The 22,915-nt window shown below is 40.6% G+C and overlaps 1 protein-coding gene across 8 annotated transcripts in view; it reads right to left on the bottom strand.

The window, feature by feature from the left end:
• The window catches only part of ESRRG (estrogen related receptor gamma), a 187,992-nt gene that overhangs the window by 101,766 nt on the left and 63,311 nt on the right, over positions 1–22,915 (bottom strand). For all 8 annotated transcript variants that reach the window (XM_075267147.1, XM_075267141.1, XM_075267142.1 and 5 more), the window contains one exon: positions 17,380–17,496. In XM_075267147.1, coding sequence (XP_075123248.1) covers positions 17,380–17,496 — 117 coding nt within the window. The remainder of the gene's footprint in view (positions 1–17,379; positions 17,497–22,915) is intronic.

Here is a 22,915-nt window from a genome sequence, read left to right on the forward strand (position 1 = left end):
CACTAGAACACTACTGGTGGTTAGAGGTCAACTCATGGTTGGGCATTAGCTAATGTGGGAGATCCTTTCTGAATACCTTTGGGACTTGTTTATCTACTGGACCCCTCTCTACACAAAGTTCTTGGTAGCATATAAGAGTCAGATCACTTGCTGAAGGTCATGGAGAGAATGAAGTTCTGCAGACCACTGTTGGGACTTGGTTATGGCTTGTTTAGTTTAATTTAATTCCCTAACCTAAAGATTTGGTTAGGAGAGCAGAAGTAGGCCTCAGTAAAGTTTACACATTAAGTTAATATTTGTTCACGTGGCGTCCAAGGTGTTGGTTGCCTATGGACATCCAACCTAAATCTGTCCAAAAATGGTTCATGTCCAACAGCCCCTTCTCCAAAAAGGCATGGCTTGTCTTGGCCTACCAGAATAAAAGAGGGTCCTCTGATACTCTCACTGGACTGTCCAATATGAAGGTCAATCAGAAGACAACCTTGCCTGGAACTGACCGCAGAGTAGATCACATGCTCAACCCATCTTCATTCACGGTTGATTCCCATACCCTTGTTAGAAAAAGGTGCTGATATAGGGATATAGAGATGGCATTTGAACCCTGCCACTGTACCTGAGGGGGGTCCAAAACCTCCTCTAATAAATGTCACATGGTAAGTGGGACCTAGTTATTTATTTCACATTAAAGCCCAGAGTTTTTATAGTTACAACTTGCTACCTGATAACCAAGAACATGTTCCTTATAGGTTTGGGGATGTTTTTTTCTGGCCAAGCCAAGATACCCCAGTCTAGTATGGGATTCGACTGTACACAGACGTTCCGATCAATGTCAGACTGAGGTTTCTTGGGCACACCAGATAACAAAAATTCCAGAGGCCCATCTTCCAACAACCCCTATAGAGTAGACCTTAATAACTTTCAAATGTGTTAGAGCCTGGGCCCACTGGAATGTCCTCTGGTACTTTGATGGGCCATTCAGACGCTGGTTCTGATAAAAATAATCCTATAAATTTTCCCAATAAATCTAAACTGTACCATAATCAATAACCTTCAGCGGCCGATACTATACATATTCTGCCTATCAATAGTGCATGGATTTCAGATGGCAAATATCCCATCTTTACAAAAATAAACTCTCTGATTCCTATGATTAATTGGCCCTGCCAGATCGAAACGTTGCAGGTGCCGTCCAATTCTTTGATTACATGACAAATTATTCATTTGTTAAGCAAAAGAAACAGATTTCAGATTGAATGAATGCGGCCCCGGCTTAGGGATCATTTCTCAGCTTTGCAGCAGATGATGTACACATGTCTGACTATTGATCAGCCTGACCTCTGTGGAAAGTAATAGCCAAACGTTACGTCAGTATGGAGCATATGAGGAGCCTACGAGGGCCATCCTCTCCATACCATCAATGCCAGACACATGGCAAATCACATCATTACCTGGCACACTGGATAGGATACAGGAACAGATGCGGCTGCACGCTGGCTGGATGATAGGAATTCAGACGAAACACCTGACTGTTCATATATGGGGGAGATAGATAGATAGATAGATAGATAGATAGATAGATAGATAGATATGAGAAGATAGATAGAAAGATAGATAGATAGATATGAGAAGATAGATAGATAAATAGATAGATAGATAGATAGATAGATAGATATGAGAAGATAGATAGATAGATAGATAGATATGAGAAGATAGATAGATAGATAGATAGATATGAGAAGATAGATAGAAAGATAGATAAATAGATATGAGAAGATAGATAGATAGATAGATATGAGAAGACAGATAGATAGATAGATAGATAGATATGAGAAGATAGATAGAAAGATAGATAGATATGAGAAGATAGATAGATAGATAGATAGATAGATAGATAGATAGATATGAGAAGATAGAATAAATAGATATACAAAAAGACAGATGGATATATATATATATATATATATATATATATATTATATTATCCATCTATCTGTATATCTATTCTATCTATCAAGAAAGAATATGAGAGATAGATAGATAGAAAGATAGATGGATAGATAGGACTCCACGGACTGTTATACCCCAAACCTCCCACCCCACCCCACCTCCCCATACAATCTCCCTTGACAATAGGTTTTATAAATGGCTGATGTGTGGAACATTGTCATGGAATATACAGTATTTACCCGGTACAGGGCGCAATAATCCCGTATCTTGTACCTAGTGCCTCACTGAGGCCTTCCTATTAGTTAATCCTATAACATGGCCGCACCTTTTTATGTATTCGATACAAAAATCAGAGCGATAATATAAATCAGGTTTTATTTCTACACAGATCTTATGTAAAAAAAAAAAATTTCCGTTAAATTTGTGTTATTTGTCGCCTTCGCCGGCCCATTCCTCAGCGCCACGCCGCTTCTAGCCAGGGCTTAATTAACTAAGTAAAGTCCATTGAAGTTTATACCATGTGACACTGTATAATACACGAGCAGTCCGCGTGTCACAGCCTATAAATTATAGGCCAGCGGCTCATCACTCACAACATGGCCAGGCGGGGCCTAAGATCTCATTGCATCTGCACCTTGGGTGAATTATGGCCGCTCTCTCTGTCATTCTATATGTACAGCAGGAAATACACCAGAATGCGCCAGGATCTGCTCACTGATTCATAGAGAATATTCACGCTGTATCTATATATAGCCATTATACAGCTCCAGTCTATTGTGTAATTCAGCTTTCCTAGACTCCTGAGTAACAAATCCACCGAGCTATGCAGTGATCTAACTCGTATAGTTTCTTAATAAGGTAAATTTACTTCAAGGATCTACTGGAAACATTATGGGAGTCACAATGGCGGCCGTCACCTAAAGAGAGATAACCGAGAAATGGCCGAATAGAATAGACTTATATTTATGTAGATTACTACACTATATTACATTTCATATCTATCTATCTATCTATCTATCATATCTATATCATATCTATTGATCTATCAACTATTTAACTTTCATATCTATCCTTTTTTTCTTTCTTTCTTTCTTTCTTTCTTTCTTTCTTTCTTTCTTTCTTTCTTTCTTTCTTTCTTTCTTTCTTTCTTTCTTTCTTTCTTTCTTTCTTCCTTCATCTATCAACTATCTAACAATGTCACACCTCGCTTTATGTCTCTTTCATACTTAGATATGAGTATAGATAGATCTGAGAGAGAGATCATCTATCTGATCTCATACCTATTTTTCTATATTTTGCATGTCTATGTAGATTATCTATCTATCTATCTATCTATCTATCTATCTATCTATCTATCTATCTATCTCTCATATCTATCTATCTATCTCTCATATCTAATATCTATCCTTCATATCTCATATCTATCTATCTATCTATCTATCTATCTATCTATCCTTCCTATCTCATATCTATCTATCCTTCCTATCTCATATCTATCTATCCTTCTATCTATCTATCTATCTATCTATCTATCTATCTATCTATCTATCTATCCTTCCTATCTCATATCTATCTATCCTTCCTATCTCATATCTATCTATCTATCTATCTATCTATCTATCTATCCATCCTTCCTATCTCATATCTATCTATCTATCTATCTATCTATCTATCTATCTATCTATCCATCCTTCCTATCTCATATCTATCTATCTATCTATCTATCTATCTATCTATCTATCTATCTATCTATCTATCTATCTATCTATCTATCTATCCTTCCTATCTCATATCTATCTATCCTTCCTATCTCATATCTATCTATCTATCTATCTATCTATCTATCTATCCATCCTTCCTATCTCATATCTATCTATCTATCTATCTATCTATCCTTCCTATCTCATATCTATCTATCCTTCATATCTCATATCTATCTATCTATCTATCTATCTATCTATCTATCTATCTATCTATCTACCTCTCTCTATCTCCTTATCTTGGATATCCATCTATATGTTCCCTTCCGCATCAGACCTGTACGCACACGTTCACATGTGATATGAGCAGTGATAGCCCCTGAAGCACTTTAGTAAATGACCCTTATTTAAATGTACCACAAGGCCTATTTATATTAAATCCAGGCACTTTGCAACAAATGGCAGTGCCATATTGATATATGGGCTAATGGGTGGCAGAGTGCTGGAACAAAGAACAGCTATTTATCTATATGCTCCAGGGGGAAGATGCCACACCAAACTCTGTCCTCCATCTTTCAGGCCTGTTTCCACCTCCCCTTATCCATTACAGTGCTGTCACCCTGGCCTCAGTGAATAAGCAAATATTCCACCACTTCTACCCAAAGAAGCCCCAGCTCTTCACCCCCGCGTCTCCGGAATATTAATAGGAAGCTTAATAACCTTCCTTTAAATTAGACCAATGCAGACATCATGCATGAAACCAAAAGGAGGGTGACAAATGAAGATCCGCAAGGAAGGCTTTCAACTGGGCTCAAATTATTTTTTTCATCATAAAACATGATTAAGTTTTAATGGAATCCCAGTGTAAGCAGGGTTATGTATCCACACAGGCCGCAGCCTCTAATCCTTGGGAAAATGAGTTCTTGTAACATGACCAAGAGGAATGGCCGGCCGCTCCACTGAAGCCCCTTTCATTTCATGTTTGTTGTCTCAGTACAAATTAATTTATCCATGAGCAAACCCCCCCCCATCCTCGAGACGCCGTAGACTAGATGTAGAAAGAGAGGAACGCTAGGTGATTAGGATAGAAAATATCATATCATCTGTATTAGTTCAGGTATCGATTAGTCAGTGCCAGATGAGTGACAAAATGTCTATCTATCTATCTATCTATCTATCTGTCTGTATTTCATATACGGTATATCTATCTTTTAATATCTCTATGTATCTATTTATCTGTCACTACTGTATCTATGTCTCTATCTACCGTATTCCATATATCTATCTATCTATCTACAGTATTTATCTCTGTCCATTTTATATCTATTTATCTGACTATCCTCAAATATATGTCTCTTTTCGGAACACTCATTCAAATTCAATTACTTATGAATCTATATGTGTCACATCTCTGTATCTATCTATCTATCTATCTATCTATCTATCTATCTATCTATCTATCTATCGAATTACCTACTTAGTTTATACATAGGCCTCTCTTTCTAGGTCTATATGTTTATCTAGTAAACCCAAGATATCAGAACTGTATAAAAGATCCATTGGGTGCACACCTGAGGCTTCAATTTCAAGTCTCACTCTATCCTATCTATCTATCTATCTATCTATTTATCTAATATCTATCTATCTATCTCCCATATACATTTCTCTTTCTAGATGTTTCTATCTATATCTCTGTATCTACTAAAAACCAGAACTCTATAAATAAAGTACTTAGAGTACATGCACCTTAGGCTTCAATTTCATGTCTGTCTAGCTATTATCTATCTATCTATCTCCTATCTATCTATCTATCTATCTATCTAATATCTATCCATCCATCTACCTTTATTCCTTTTTTCTGCACTTATCCAGCTGTAACTATAACTTCAGAGTAACCCTTTGTCAATAGAACATAAAACCGTAGACAAAATCCAAAGAAACCAGACCCAACCGATAGCATCGGGAAACATCAAGAAATATCTTTTCGTTAACCGTACACCAGAAACACTAAATATTATCGGCAAAGCATGGGAACCATAAATGTGTGTGCAATGCAAGCAGCGAGCTCCTCCTGCGCCTGTATAAATAGGAGAATTTTGTGTACAGTCATCACAGGCCGCGATAAACAAGTCTTTGCAGATTTATGACGGGCCTTTCTTGGCTTCATATCAAGTCTTAATTTGTACAGCCTCTTTAAAACACATTAAAAACACATAAAAGGCTTAGCTTTAAGAAGAGACGTGTTAAAATGCAATGTGTTATCTCTTGATATTACCCGGCAAGTGCTTTGTTTAATATCTTGCATTAATGAAGGAGATCCTTAAGAATATTATTACAAGGGAGAGCATAAAAAACAGATCCGAGGTCACTGCCGCGCTATTAACTGACACGCTCGCTGGAAGGATTTTCTTTGAATACAATTAAAGCTTTATTTTACACTTCATTTCTGATTCAACCAAACAATTCTTGTTAATTGTTCCGGGTTTTTTTTCATCGTCGGCCAGTGATAAGGAATGAAAGATATTTCTACCTCTTCTACCCTATAATTAAAGCTTCCGTGTACTTACCCATGTTCCTCTTCTCTCGGTACGCACAATATTTCTTATCACCCATTTATGGTTTCGTGATAGGAAGGTGCAATGGAGGTCGGCCATTTTGGAGGCCATGGGGAACTGTCTTAGGTCACCCAGACATAAAACCCACCCATGTTTCTCATCACCAGTTTATATCGTAGAGATAGGAAGGTGCAATGGAGGTCGGCCATTTTGGAGGCCATGGGGAACTGTCTTAGGTCACCAAGACCTAAAACCCACCCATGTTTCTCATCACCAGTTTATATATTAGAGATAGGAAGGTGCAATGGAAGTCGGCCATTTTGAGGGCCATGGAGAACTGTCTTCCGTCACCCAGTCACAAAACACAACCATATTTCTTAGCAACAGTTTAAACTTAAGTGATAGGAAGTCGTGAAGGGAGTTGGCCATTATGGAGGCCATGGAGAAATGCCTTCCGCCACCCAGTCACAAAGTCCTCCCATGTTTCGTACCACCAATATATACCTTAGAGATAGGAAGTTGCAATAGAAGTCAGCCATTTTGGAGGCCATGGAGAACTGTCTTCTGTCACCAAGTCACAAAACCCACACACTTCTCACCACCAGTTTATATCATAGAGATTGAAAGCTGCAATTAAGGTCGGCCATTTTGAGGGCCATGGAGAACTGTCTTCCGTCACCCAGTCACAAAACCCACCCATATTTCTTAGCAACAGTTTAAGTCGTATAAGGAGTCATTTTGGAGGCCATGAAGATATATCTTCCGTCATCTAGTCACAAAGCCCACTCACATTTTTTTACCTCCAGTTTATACCTTAGAGATAAGAAGCTGAAATGGAAGTCAACCATTTTGGAGGCTATGGAGAACTGGCTACCCTCAACCAACCCACATTAGAACTTCCCATACTTTAGTGATGGAAAGTTGTAATGGAAATTGGCCATTTTTAAGGTCATGGACAACTATCTTCTGTCATCTAGTCACGAAATTCACCCACATTTCTTATCACCAGTTTATACTTTGGATTTAGAAATTTGCAAAGGAAGTCACCCAGTTTGGAGAGTACCCCATGAACCCCTTATGAATGGAATGGCAGGCTGCCCAGAAACATTCATCTAGATGGGACTGTCGAGAAGAAGTTGAGTAGAGGGTTCGGCTAGCTACAACAGCTCCATCAAATTGAACAGACCTGCCACTACACATGAGATTCCTGTTGCCATGCTCAGTGGGGGGTCCCAGCTGCTGGACCTCTACCAAACCTGTTCATTAGATATGAGATAACTATTACTATAACTTCCCTTTAACATACCTATTAGATGAACGTTGGTGAAAACAGATCTTTTGGGACCATAAATGGTGATTTCTCAGCTGTCCGCCAATATAAGATTTCGGGAGGAAAGAAGGGTCGGGCATGTTGAATTTTAATATGCCCAATCTTTTGTTCTCTCTCTATTCAGACTACATGCTCACTCAAAGAATAGCTGTTGGCAACTATTGTAGGTATATGGCCACATGCTCCAAATGTGAAGCCAAATGTATACCACTGAACATGGTGTGAGAATAGTCTTAAAATGGCCATACACGTTAGATGAGGGTCAGCCAAACCTACTGAATTTGATGGTACCAGCAGAATGGCAAAAGAATGGATCAAGCATGTTGTATGTGAACATGACTGATCCTTAGCTCTGAATGGGGTATTTGGCGGTGACTTACTCCCCTTTCCATATCGGGTGAAACACCTTGTTGGCCAGTTTTGGTGACTTGAAATGTTCCTCTCGATTATATTGACCTCTTACAATTTTCCTTCTCTATATCTTAGAAGTCGTTTGCGATTTTTATCTAGTTTTTGTGACTTTTGCAGATACTTTCTGGGTTTCTTTAAAATTTTCAGACAGTAGTTCAAAGCCCTTGCAGCCCCCTATGATAGAACCGGCACATGTCTGGGTCGGTGTTCTTCTGCGGCAGCAGCAGGGTATTTGCACAGTAAATCATTTTCATTATGTGAGTTGTACACGTAATCCTCTTAAGGCCTCTCTGCACTTCACCTCCACTTTATTCTTCAGACAAGCACCGCCAGCTAATGAATTCTGAAATGTTTTAGCTCTCAACAGCATTTAACTAGTCAGTATAACTTAATCAATGACTGGGGAGGAGGGGGAGACGTGGTAGACATCAAGTGCCAAAGACACCGCCACACCATGCAACACCCAAACTTACAAAGCCGAAAAAGTGAAGATGATACGTTGAGAGCTTTATAGACGGTTTATTATATCGTCATTTAACTTAAAGGGGTTGGGCCTTTAAGGACACATACGCTATCCACAGGGCAGGGTATAAGTGTTCAATCTCTGGGGGTTCCGACCTCCGAGTCCTCCAATGAGGGACCGAAAGTCATTCCTTCACAATGTGAATGGTGTACCATTGCGCTTGCACTCTATTTACTGCTATGGGGTGCTAGAGGTTACTGCCCTGTAGCTTATCCGCAACTAGCGTTGAGCAATCGGGATCGGGAAAGATCGGATCCCGATCGGCGAGCGAGCAAATTTCACGATTGTGATCGGCTTGAAAATTATTGAAAAATCGGATTTTGAAATCTCAAGATCGGCTCAACCCTACTGTATATATAATACACAATTAGGGTTGAGTGATTGGGATCGGGAAAGATCAGATCCCGATCAAGCAAATTTCACGATTGGGATCGGCTGGAAAATGATCGGAAATCGGATTTTAAAATCAATCCTGAAATCTCAAGATCGACTCAACCCTATCCACAACCTTAAGGCTCCACGTTGTGGTAAAGCTGCTTTTATTATTCCAGACTTGGCTACATCTTCTTGAGAATGTATGGGAAATATAATGGAAATTCTTAGACTTTTCCCTTCCGTTAAATGCACCCCTGACTTTGGTTCGAAAACCCGCAGCAAAATCTGCAACAAAAAACACAGCCTTTCCACAATGTGAGACCTAAGAATCTTTTATCGGCTGCCATGATAGGAAACCTTCCATGCCTCTCTACAGCCTTGGCTGGTAGTAGACTATAAAATGTTTCCCAGCGCTGATTGTTCTATAAATGTGTACAGCGTTAGAATTTTATTTTATTTTTTTATAGACACCCCCTTGTGTGGTGTTGGAAGAGTAAACTTTGCCGGCTATGCAGTTTGCTTCATTGTTTCCACTTTTGCAGACTATGAAATTTAAATATCAATGGGGACTCATTTCCACTAAATTTTTTAGTACATTTTTGGTGCGGCGAGGCTACGCGATTCTACTTTGTATCGGGGTTGGGGGGAAGGGGGATTGTTATTCATTTCCTCTTTAGTATGGTTTAGTGTAGTTGTAACACACCTACGGTGGGATTTGCCATGGATTCTAGACTACCAAACTCTTTACTAGATCTGAGGGATAATACTGAAGCTCCAGAAGACTGGAGGATCCCTGAGAAAGCGGGTCAGACCAGGAATCTACTGATCATGGATTCTGTAAACATGGATGAACTGAAGGAACATGGAAAGAATGAAAACAAAGTCCAAAATTTTGGGCCAAATTTGGTCTTAAGATGGTCTTCATAGGAATTTTTGGTAAACATGACAATTTTAATTTGTATTGAGGTGCTCAAACTCTTCTGATGTCAGGAGGTAGTTGAATTCGGCATGCTGGGTTTTGATGGACATGTGTTTTGGACGTGTTGGATTTTTATGGACGTGTTGGGCTTTAACGGACGTGTTGGGTTTTGACGGACGTGTTGGGTTTTGACGGACGTGTTGGGTTTTGAAGGACATGTTGTGTTTTGATGAACCTGTTGGATTTTGATGGACGTGTTGGAGTTTGATGGACATCTTGGGTTTTGATGGACGTCTTGGGTTTTGACGGACGGGTTGGGTTTTGACGGACGGGTTGGGTTTTGACGGACGGGTTGGGTTTTGACGGACGGGTTGGGTTTTGATCCTTTGTCCTCACAGCTAAGCCACTGCCGGTGCTGAGTGTGTATGTTCGCTAGGGTCAGGAGAAATAGCTGCTGGCAAAACACTGACTTATCTAAGGTTTATGGCCAACTGGAAGGAGTAAGTGGAAGGCATGGATACCAAAATGCTAAATTTACATCACAATCACCCACTTATCATGTGTCATCTATAACATTAGTGTGGTAGAGAGACCTTTGGACCCCTCAGGCATTATAGACTGGGATCAACTCTATAGTATTGCCTCTATTCTGCCTATTTTACCCCAAAGTGGTGTTCTTTTTTTTTTGTCTTAGGCAATCTTTACATCCAGGTCAGATACTTCTTGCACCTCATAGGTCAACCGTGACCATTACCACTCATGCCAAACAATGTATCAATCAAGTAATTGCCTCACCTAAGGGTTCTGATGGATAACCTATATAATACAATGTAAAAAACTGCAAAAATAACCCAATTTCTTCTCCCAGCCCTCGTAGCGCTGTATAAAGTTTGCTCTGGGAAACCGCACTATTTACTGGCAATCCCTCGCAGCCGTGTTTCTGGCTGGCTGAATCGCAGTGTATCACAATGAATATCTTTATTTTTTTCCGACTAAATAGATTTGAACTGTCAATTTGGAGGCCCACTGAGCCACCAGCATGTACCGAATACTGTGACCAACATGGAGTTTGAAGCAGCAAATTTTATTACAGACTGGTAATTGAATTGAACAGGTTTACATTTGAATAGATTTGCAACACCATGATCCCAGACACGGCGCAGGAGACGCCAACGTGTGTCTGCGAGTAAAGGTGGATGCTGAGAATTCTCTTCCTGCTCAGCGCCGGCTAAAATTCAGCGAGGAACCGAAGAATATTCTTACATCTGAGAGGAGAAGACAGCGATGTGATGGCATGCTGATTCAGCAACGTTTTCAAAGTGTAATTTTTAGACCCCCACCCAAAAAATAGACCCCCCAACAGATGTTCTAAGATATTCATGGTTATTATGTATCTACCTATTATCTTTTTCACATATAGCTAGATTATCTATCTATCTGGAACTATCTATCTATCTACAGTATCTATCTATAGTATCTATCTATCTATAGTATCTATCTATCTATCTATTGTATCTATCTATAGTATCTATCTATCTATCTACAGTATCTATCTACAGTATCTATCTATAGTATCTATCTATCTATCTACAGTATCTATCTATAGTATCTATCTATAGTATCTATCTATCCATCTATCTATCTACAGTATCTATCTATAGTATCTATCTATCTATCTATCTATCTATCTATCTATCTATCTATAGTATCTATCTATCTATAGTATCTATCTATCTATCTATCTATCTATCTATCTATCTATAGTATCTATCTATCTATAGTATCTATCTATCTATAGTATCTATCTATCTATCTATCTATCTATCTATCTATCTATCTATCTATCTATCTATCTATCTATCTATCTATCTATCTATCTATCTATACACACCAATAGCTCCCCAACTGACCATGGACTGTATCTGTTATTGCAGCTCATCTCCATTGAAGTAAGTGGGCTTGAGCTGCAATACTACAAATAACCTGTGAGTAGGTGTGGCACTGTTTTGTAACCTGGTTTTCGTTTTCCGCACAAGGCCTCTCATTTTCATCCAGAAGACTGTAGAACATTTTTGTTCTTTCCTTTCTCTAATGTGATAGACTGATTCGGCCCGCTGACCCTTCTTATCCCGCTGGTTATGTGCAGTGTTTAAGACATGCACATGGCTGACTATTGAGACTTTATTCCGTCCATTACCAGCTGTGCGATATTCACTTCTCCTCCAATATCACATTGGATTTTTTTTCTAAGTGTTTAGTGAACTTGGCAGCGATCCGTGGTGAAAGTGCCACTATCAGGCCTGCAAAGCAGCTGCGGAGAATAAGGGCACTTCTAGATTGCTATCATCTCATTTAACTATTTGTAAGGGTTTAATATCCCTAATTTTGTCATCAATCTGTCGCGGTTACTGGAATATTTCATCCCAGGAAAGTTCAGAAGGTTGTAAAAACCCAGGCCTCGTTTTTATAACGTGACTACATTAGTGTTGGCTACAATGTGGGGATTTCTGGTTTTGTTCCTATAGTAATAGACAGCTACAAAAAGTGTCGCTCATCCCTGGAGGACTCATCACATCGGGACAGTGCATTGATATCAATGGAAACTGCAACACTTCACTTCCACCTGTGGGGGCACTGCAAGGAAATAAACCAGATTACAGGTGATCGCAGAACAACTCATCAGTATGTCCAGCTGTCACCAAACAAGAGGGAGATGAGACCCTACGGACTGTTATGCCCCCAACTCCACCCACCAACCCCAACCCCCCCTCCCACACACACACACACACACTTTTCTAGCTTTGGCAATGCCAAATATCTATTCAGACGTGCCAATAAAGCTTGTTTAATTTGATTTGCTATAGAGGAACTTCTTTAATCGCACCATTGTTAGAGGATATGTAAAACTTTCCATATAATGACCCAAGCAAGAATCCCGAGGAATCCCACTGGCTATAATGGGGTGCATTGAGTGCCTGTTGGGTACCCGGTTTTTTTTTCCATTGTGTCTATTCACATGTCCGCTTTTTTGATGATCCGTTTTTCATGGCAGTCAAAAAAACTGACATGTGCTGTCTTTGTGAATAACCCCATTGAAAACTTTGGGTTGGCCATAATACCGCGCCCGCAACATCCGTCGCCAAGCCATTATTCACTGCCATGTAAATAATGGATGTCCCTGCACCAGCACAGACACACACGGCCGTATTTTATGTACACTGGAGACATCACAACACCCCACAGAGGAGTAACGTAGCCGGGCCCACTACAAAATCATAATAGGGCCCAATCTATCGTGTCTTCTTGTGTAGCAGGGGGCATTTGTGGCCCTCTCAGACACTAGGGCCCGTGTGTGAGGGTTCACCATATAGCTCATCCCTTGATCCCATATTTATTACAAGTTTCGGAGTCTCTAAGTTTCTTCTTCCTGGCCGGTGTCTTTCAGTTCTGCCTTATCCCTATTTACTACCAATAATCCTCTGTCTGTCAGGGCCGCGTCCACAATCTGTCCCTGCCACTCTTCTCATACGCTCCCATTGTCTGGGTCTGACACTATTGGATTTCTCGGGCAGCGACTTAGCTCCAATTAAAAAGCAGCTGTTGGTCCTGTGTCCGCCTGACAGCCATAAAACTGGAGAAACCTGTCTAATATCAGCAAATCAAACAAACACATTCTTATACAGGCCAATGAAACAGCCCATAAAGCCTGCGACCGGCCCCGACGGGGGAAAAGTTCACTGCTAGTATCCTCATTCAGAAAACCAAATCTTAGGAATCCTGCACGGGATGTGTGGACGGCCTCTTATACATACGTGTAGACGCCCTCTTATATATTGTATGGATGCCCTCATATATATTGTATGGACGCCCTCATATAGATATAAATGTGGACGGGGGCCACACGGTGGCTCACTGGTTAGCACTGCAGCCTTGCAGCGCTGGAGTCTTGGTGTTCAAATCCCACCAAGGGCAAAAAACCATCTGCAAGGAGTTTGTATGTTCTCCCTGTGTTTGCATGGATTTCCATCCCATATTCCAAAAAAAGACATACTGATAGGGAAAAATGTACATTGTGAACTCTATGTGGGGCTCACAATCTACATTAAAAAACTAAAAAAAAAAAAAGATATAAATGTGGACAACCTCTTATGTATATATATATATATATATATATATATATATATATATATATATATATATATACACACACACACACACACATGGACAGCCTCATATATATATATATATCTGTGTGGATGCCCTCATATATTTGTGTGGACGCCTATATATATATATATATATGTGTGTGTGGACGCCTTCTTATCCTATTAATATTATAAATGTGAAAGTTTGTGGGTTTGTGAGTTTGGATGTTCGGATGTTTGTTCCTCAATCACGGAAAAACCGCTCCACCGATTTGGCTGAAATTTTCCACAAACATAGTTAATACACCCGATTGCACAATAGGCTACTTTTTGTCACAATAGCGCACATACGTTTGTGCCAGGACCCCCATAAAACCCAAACTCACACCACCATCTCTGCAATCTCACACACTTTGGACCATAGCAAGCCACAAAATTCCTTTTGCCCTCTTCAGCCTCGCCCCTAACCCCACACAATCTCATATACATAGACTTTACCACTTTGCCCCTCACCTTAATGATACTCCAGGAGGCTCTCTTTAACGCTCCGGAGAAGCCATGTTTGCCGACCCCCACCGCTCTGACAATCCGCGACACCGCCCACCCATGTCAATACCCCTAGGCGGTCTAATAAATGCAAAAAAAAAAGTTTACAAAAAGTAAAAAAAATATAAAAAATAAAAATAAAAAGGATTAAAAATTCAAATCACCCCCCTTTCCCTAGAACACATATAAAAGTAGTTAAACACTGTGAAACACATACATGTTAGGTATCCCCACATCCGAAATCGCCCGCTCTACAAAGCTATACAAATATTTTTCCTGTTCAGTAAACGCCGTAGCGGGAAAAATGGTCAAAAGTGCCAAACCGCCATTTTTTCACTGTTTTGATTCTGATAAAAAATTTAATAAAAAGTGATCAAAGCAATAACATTTCCCGAAAATGGTAGAACTACAAAGTACACCCGGTCCCGCAAAAAAAGACGCCCTATACATCCCCGTACACGCACGTATAAAAATGTTACGGCTGTCAGAATATGGCGACTTTTCAAAAAATAATTTTTTAACACAGTTTGGGATTTTTTTAAGGGGTCAAAATGTAAATAAAACCATATAAATTTGGTATCCCCGGAGTCGTAACGAAACACAGAATACAGGGGACATGTCATTTTGGTTGCACAGTGAACGCCGTAAAACCAAAGCCCGTAAGAAAGTTGCAGAAATGCATTTTTTCCTCAAATCCACCCCATTCAGAATTTTTTCCCTGCTTCCCAGTACATTATATAGAATAAATAATGGCGGCATCATGAAGAAAAATTTGTCCCAGGAAAAATTAAGACCTCATATGACTCTGGGAGCGGAGAAATAAAAAAGTTATGGGGTTTAGAAGGAGGGGAGTCAAAAACGAAAATCAAAAAATGCCATCGGCGGGAAAGGGTTAACTTCAAATACTTCTGTCCCAAAGTCACTATGTAAAGTTTCTCACAACACCGTATATATAGCAGCTCAAATACAAAGTAACTGCAACACAAAAGTCTCACGTATTCTCTGAATTACAGCAAAAACAAGATACAAACTTACATTTCATATCCCAGACCTTATACACAGTACGAAAACCTTACCCGCGCCGGTATATACCCACTGCTACAATCACCGCAGACGAAGTCGCGGGTAACAGCTAGTATATATATATATATATGTACGCCCTCTTATGCATATGTGTGGACGCCCTCATATATATATATATATATATATATATATATATATATATATATTTACTTATATATATATGTGGATGGCCTGTTATATATTGTATGGACGCCCTCTTATACATACATGTGTATGTATTTGCATGGACACCATCCTATAACTACATGTGGGCGCCCTCTTTATATGTGTGCACATCCTTATATACACAGGTTTACTCCCTCTTATATTAATATAGAGGTTTCACATTATTTTGGAGAGATATAGGAAATTGGCTTTGTTGCCCATAGCAACCAATCACAGTGTGGCTTTCACTTCCTACAGTGCTCTTGAAAAATGAAAGCTGCGCTGTGATTGGTTTCTATGGGCAACAAAAAACTTGGTTTTCTTAATACAACGCTTACAGAGTATAATCAGAGGAGGCCCTGGGGCTCCTGGACCTTCTCTTGGGGTCCTCTTAGGGCTAGTTCACACAGGTACAGAGGGGGCGGATTATGGCGCAGAATCCACGTCATAAACCGCTCCTCACAATGGTGGTCTATGGAGACTGCTAGCGTTCTTTCTTCAGGCGGATTCCGCTGCTCGTTGAGCCGTGGCGTCCGCCTCGTGGCAGCAACCTCCGGAGTCGGCCTATTCATTTGGGCCTACTCCGGAGGGGGAAGCCATGACTGTCGGAAGCCGCGACTGTCGTGGCAGGCCCGTGTCACTCTCAGTGCCAAAATCCGCCCTTCCGCTCCCTGTGTGAACGGGGCTTTAGGGCATCCTTGAGCCTCTTCTGGCCTATTGGGTGACATCATGGGCTCCAGGGACCGCTGAGGCCTGTGATTGGGTTTCAGCTATCACATGGGGCACGCTGACATCATGGCACTTTATTGCAAGTACTAATAAGTCGGTGCACCCTGGGGCCTGTGACATCACCCAGAAGGCTGGAAAACGTCCAAAGAGGCCGGAAGACGACGGCGAGGAAGCCCAGGAGATAAGAGGGAAGTATTATGTTAGCGCCCCTCCCCTAAGCCTCCCCATATTAGACTCCAGGGTCTGAATAGATCGGACTCAGACTGAAATAAAGATTCATGGGTGATAAAACCCGAAAATTTTTGAAATTTTTTGAAAATCTGTAATGAATCCGGTTCACTCATCTCTAGTTAGGATGGAGGAGGAGACGTGATGACATCACATGATAATAAGAGACTTAGCATGTGCCAGCTATACAGGTATATATATAGTCATTGGTATAGCGCGCCGTATACTACACACTTACTATGAGGACGGTTGGGAAAAAACACAGAATGTGAAAAAAAACTCAATAATATATCGACATTTGTTGCAATCCGAGTCATTGATGGTTCAAACATAGCCAATGATGTAACATGTACAGATAACAATAAAGTTATACGAATGTAGCAGAGCCGAGTTTGTCACCGGTTATATTATAGGCAATACATTATCTGGATTTTACATAGGACTGCAGGTGATCCTATTACATCATCTAAAATGGACTATTATGGAAGTCTTTCTGATTCAAGATGTCGCCCAAGTGGAAGCCGCTAGCGAATCCGTACACCTAGCAGTAGGGAAGTCTCCATTGGAGTGAGGATATCTAGATAAATCCGGCATCACAATTTTAGTTTTTACTGTTTTGAAGGGTGAAATGGATCCGTTTATCCACCCAATGCAGCAAACAACACGCTCAGCTCTGCTACATCTTCCTAGAACGTCTACATTTCAGTGTGAACTTCTATAAGAAGATAGATTTTTGCACCGTACCTTCTTTCAGCATGCCAACTTTTAAACACTTCATGAAGCGACAGGCTTGGCATGACTTGCGTCTACGCTTTGTGATTTCACATTCATTCGTGGCTGGACAGCTGTATTCTATGTTTCCTGTGGTGCAAAGAAAGTTGAGATGAGAACAGAGTTTATATCCAGAATTCATGTATATACTGCACAGGCAAGACAGGAACCTATACACAGAGACACTTGGCAGCACTTCACTGATATTAGATAAGGTCATAGAGAATCCTAGGGCTATATATAATAAGGAGCCGGACATTATAAGGATATAACAGACTCCATGCTGGGATCTCAGTATAGAACATAACTATACAATGTTGTGTTTCTAGGAGTCCACTTAGTACCATGCACAAATACCTGCAAGACACTGCAAGTTAAAGGGAGTGTGTCACCAGAATATCACCAGAATATCACCCCAGCCCTGCAGATAGATAGGTTACTGTCACCAGAACCAGCATATCACCCCAGTCCTGCAGATAGATAGGTTACTGTCACCAGAACCAACATATCACCCCAGCCCTGCAGATAGATAGGTTACTGTCACCAGAACCAACATATCACCCCAGCCCTGCAGATAGATAGGTTACTGTCACCAGAACCAACATATCACCCCAGCCCTGCAGATAGATAGGTTACTGTCACCAGAACCAGCATATCACCCCAGCCCTGCAGATAGATAGGTTAGTGTCACTAGAACCAGCATATCACCCCAGCCCTGCAGATAGATAGGTTAGTGTCACCAGAACCAGCATATCACCCCAGCCCTGCAGATAGATAGGTTAGTGTCACTAGAACCAGCATATCACCCCAGCCCTGCAGATAGATAGGTTAGTGTCACCAGAAGCAGAATATCACCCCAGCCCTGCAGATAGATAGGTTAGTGTCACCAGAACCAGCATATCACCCCAGCCCTGCAGATAGATAGGTTACTGTCACCAGAACCAGCATATCACCCCAGCCCTGCAGATAGATAGGTTACTGTCACCAGAACCAACATATCACCCCAGCCCTGCAGATAGATAGGTTAGTGTCACCAGACCCAGCATATCACCCCAGCTCTGCAGATAGATAGGTTAGTGTCACCAGAACCAGCATATCACCTCAGCCCTGCAGATAGATAGGTTACATCACCAGAACCAGTATATCATCCCAGCCCTGCAGATAGATAGGTTACTGTCACCAGAACCAGCATATCACCTCAGCCCTGCAGATAGATAGGTTAGTGTCACTAGAACCAGTATATCACCCCAGCCCTGCAGATAGATAGGTTAGTGTCACCAGAAGCAGAATATCACCCCAGCCCTGCAGATAGATAGGTTAGTGTCACCAGAACCAGTATATCACCCCAGCCCTGCAGATAGATAGGTTAGTGTCACCAGACCCAGCATATCACCTCAGCCCTGCAGATAGATAGGTTACTGTCACCAGAACCAGCATATCACCCCAGCCCTGCAGATAGATAGGTTACTGTCACCAGGACCAGCATATCACCCCAGCACTGCAGATAGATAGGTTACTGTCACCAGACCCAGCATATCACCCCAGCCCTGCAGATAGATAGGTTAGTGTCACCAGACCCAGCATATCACCCCAGTCCTGCAGATAGATAGGTTAGTGTCACCAGAAGCAGAATATCACCCCAGCCCTGCAGATAGATAGGTTAGTGTCACCAGAACCAGTATATCACCCCAGCCCTGCAGATAGATAGGTTACTGTCACCAGAACCAGTATATCACCTCAGCCCTGCAGATAGATAGGTTAGTGTCTCCTAAACCAGATAGGAGAACATAGGTTCTATTTTTCTAACTTTTTTTATTTCCTGATTTTAGGTTTCTTTCACTTTACAAGCTGCCATAGAATTCACTACAAATGCATGGCCTGGTGGGGTGAATGCCTGATTTATGAGAAAGCTTCTGTTGAGGATGCCAATCTTCATAAATCTACTCCACTGACTTCTATGGAAGAGTGTTGTGGGCATGCTCTGAGAAAACACTGTAAAGGGACTAAAGGAGCCCATCTTAAAACCTTTTCCGAATGTTTTCTCTTGTGTTATCTATATTTTCTGTCACTATAATGCCACTTGCGATGATATTGAGAGGACTGCTGAGAAGTGATCTCTACAGAACAGGAAGCGTCAATCTATTCTGAGGCTCGGTGTGTGAAAACAGCAACATTTCTGGATTATTTTTAATTATAAATAGTGGCATGGAAGATTTTTATAAAACCAACTAATGAGGTGCACCCTCGATGCAGGGAATACAGAGACCGGCATTGAAAATGTGTTCATAAATCCTCCCCACTTAATGCTATCAGAGAGTGTTGTGGGCATGCTCTGTGAGTGACCTGTACAGAGAGGGAAAGGAGAGAAACTGTGACATCACCTATTGTGAATGCTGGATCCAGTGATCTCTGTAGAACAGGAAGTATTGTGATTATTATTATTTCATGATAATATAGATAGCAATGTTGAATTTTTTGATGAATTTTTTGATTATTTTGTGATGACAACCTCCCTTTAAGATGCCATTGGTATAAAACCTATGGATGTGATACATTACAGCCTTCCATTAAGCATCTTGGTTGGTTCTAGACTTTTCTATTGCCCTATATACCTCCTATGCGTCATTTTTTGTGCAATTTCGTAGGATTATTTTTGTTGCTTTTTTTATTGTATTTTTTCCTTTTATTTGTTGCTTTTCTTAGGTTTTCATTTCCCTTCCCTTTGAAAGTCAATGGGCAGGGAAGAGTCTTCTCCTCAGAGCTTGTGCAGGACAGCTGGTGCTCTCTTTAGATAATACATTGTGAAAGCTTGCTGGGGGCGGAGGTCAAGCTGTCGGTCCAGACGTCTTGCGATAAATAGCATCCTCTTAACGGCTCGTTTGCATATTTCCTCCTTCCCGTAGCCAAGTTAATGGTTAAAAGTTGCAAGTTAAAAGGTTAATAAAGCGGCCAGGCTTGATTTATTAAAACGTATAGGCCCTGTTATCGGAGGGTGAGTAATGCAACGCTCATTTACAACTGGAACACAATGTCTATTCTGCCAAGGAGCCTGGGCCTTGTCCTGCTTGCAGAGCTCTCCTTCCTCGTGTAACCCTTCCCCCTGTGATTAAGTGCATTAGTATCTTAATGAAAATGCATTCTGTTTATTGGTCTCCCGGGAAGGGGGAGGTCAGCCTAGCAAATGCATAAATTGTCATGAGAGACAGTCAGAGCGTAATTGCAATCTTACTTCTCCTTGTTTGCAGCTCCCAGGGTCCACCGGCGGACCCCCGGAAACATGTGCACATTTTAGTAATTAGCATAGAGTCTGCCTGGGAGCCGGGCATTGATGAAATATTTCAGAGTTAATCACACTTTGTAAACACTGATTCATATTGACTTCCTTTCTCCGGACTGATGGCTCCTCATTAAATATCACATTAGCGGATTGCAGGACTGCATAAAGAGTCAAAGACTTGGCCGCTGCTAATTCGACGGAAAGCGGCGGAGACGTGCGATTCTTGAAAATGTGCTAAGTGGTCGTGATAAAGGAGTCTGTCAGCGGCCCGGTGTTTTAGATAAAGTGTGACGGAATTTTCTATAGGCTGGTAAGGGGCTATAGGAGGCCGGGTAAGGGCACGTCCGTAGGATACGCCAGAGGAAATCAGTTCTGGTGCCAACGGAAGACGGGAAACGGCAGGATAGGGGGAGAATCTTTTTCCCCAATATCTATCACAGGGAAGAGACTTGCAAATTAGACAAAGTGTTTAGGATTTGTTTAGGGATATAAGTAACAGGTCTGAGGCCACAGATTTTGAGGCTGGGAGAATAGATATGGTATGTACATGTGAAGGGTAGATGGATGGATAGATAGTTCTAGATCTGTCTATCTGATGGATGGATGGATGGATAGGAGATAGATAGATAGATAGATAGATAGATAGATAGATAGTTCGTTCTAGATCTGTATATCAATCTGTAGGGATATAAGTAACAAGTAAGAGGACCTCCGATTTTGAGAATGAGAGAATAGATATGATATGTACATGTGTTGGATAGATTATCTATCTATCTATCTATCTATCTATCTATCTATCTATCCATCCAATATCTATCAATCCACTATCTATCTATCTCTCTCTATCTATCCAATATTTACCTATCTACCTATTTATCTGTTCTTTCTTTTTTTCCTATCTAATATCTATCCATCCATTTATCTTCTATTTCTTTTTCTTACATATATAACTCTCTTATCTATTGATCTATCCCATATCTATCTATCTATCTATCTATCTATCTATCTATCTATCTATCTATCTATCTATCTATCTATCCATCCATCCCTAGACAAAATGACTTGCTCAGAAATTTCCAGACTATATTATCGATATTATATGATACAATACGACAAACTATTATAATATAAATGAAGTGGTACAGTATAAATCTAATATTCTATGACATCTTATTATACTGGACTATTCCTTATAGTATTGGACTACCTGAGATTCCTTCCCAATGTCTACCTGGGTTTCCAGTAGTAACTTCCATTTCCTCTATCCCGGTGTCTTAGGATATTGGACCCACAGTAATGAAATTAGATTGTAAGCTCTACTGGGCCAGGGACTAAATGGCGTCCATAGCATATTAGCGGACACATTCATTTCCAGCTCAAAAATAAAACATAATAAAAATTTGAAAAAATGTCACTGCGACCAGATCAGAAAAGAAGAAGATCTGGCCGTGCAGATATCCAGATGAGGTTGGGCAGGGACAGATGGTCACTGGGCTCTTTCTATAAGCTTGCTTCTGCTTATTTCCTCTATGGCTGCAGATGTATCTGTGCTTTGGAGTGAACAAAACCAACATGGTAGCTGCAAGGTCTAAAGCGGGATGACAGAAATGAGAAAACAATTCTCTGTGACCCTTGGCTAGTTTACAAATTTTAAAAAAGATGACCAAATATTTTTGTTTGTTTTTCTGAGTTTTATTGTAATTTTTTTGTTGTTAGTTTCTTAAAAAAAAAAATCTACTTTTTGGAAATAATTTTTGCAACTGATATTTTGCTCACTTACTTGCTAATAGAATCTTACAGTTCGCTGGCTAATGGAGTCACAGGGTCTAGGCAAACCTCCTCGCTCAAGTGCCAGAAAATAATTTGTATGTTCCTAGTGGCAAACTAATGTAGTTTTACAGCTGGCAGAGGAGCTGGGGAAAATCTATATCAGCAAAAGGCTGCAAAAGGAAGGTCTGGATGGTCGGTTATAGGCAGCGTATGCTATTTATGAGAGTATATATGGTACAGTCGTGTTATAAGTACCAGAGGCAGATGTAGCAGAGCTGAGTTTGTATAGGTAAAAAGTCTGTAATATGGATTGGGCCATGGTTGGTTTCCAGTAAGTCGTAGATAATTCTGAAAATTGGTAAATTTTAAATTCAGATCCCCTGTATCTGTATATTCATAGACAGATAGATAGATAGATAGATAGATAGATATTAGATAGATAGATAGATAGATAGATAGATA

The sequence above is a fragment of the Leptodactylus fuscus genome, chromosome 3, assembly GCF_031893055.1.
Source record: "Leptodactylus fuscus isolate aLepFus1 chromosome 3, aLepFus1.hap2, whole genome shotgun sequence".
NCBI classification, from domain to species: domain Eukaryota; kingdom Metazoa; phylum Chordata; class Amphibia; order Anura; family Leptodactylidae; genus Leptodactylus; species Leptodactylus fuscus.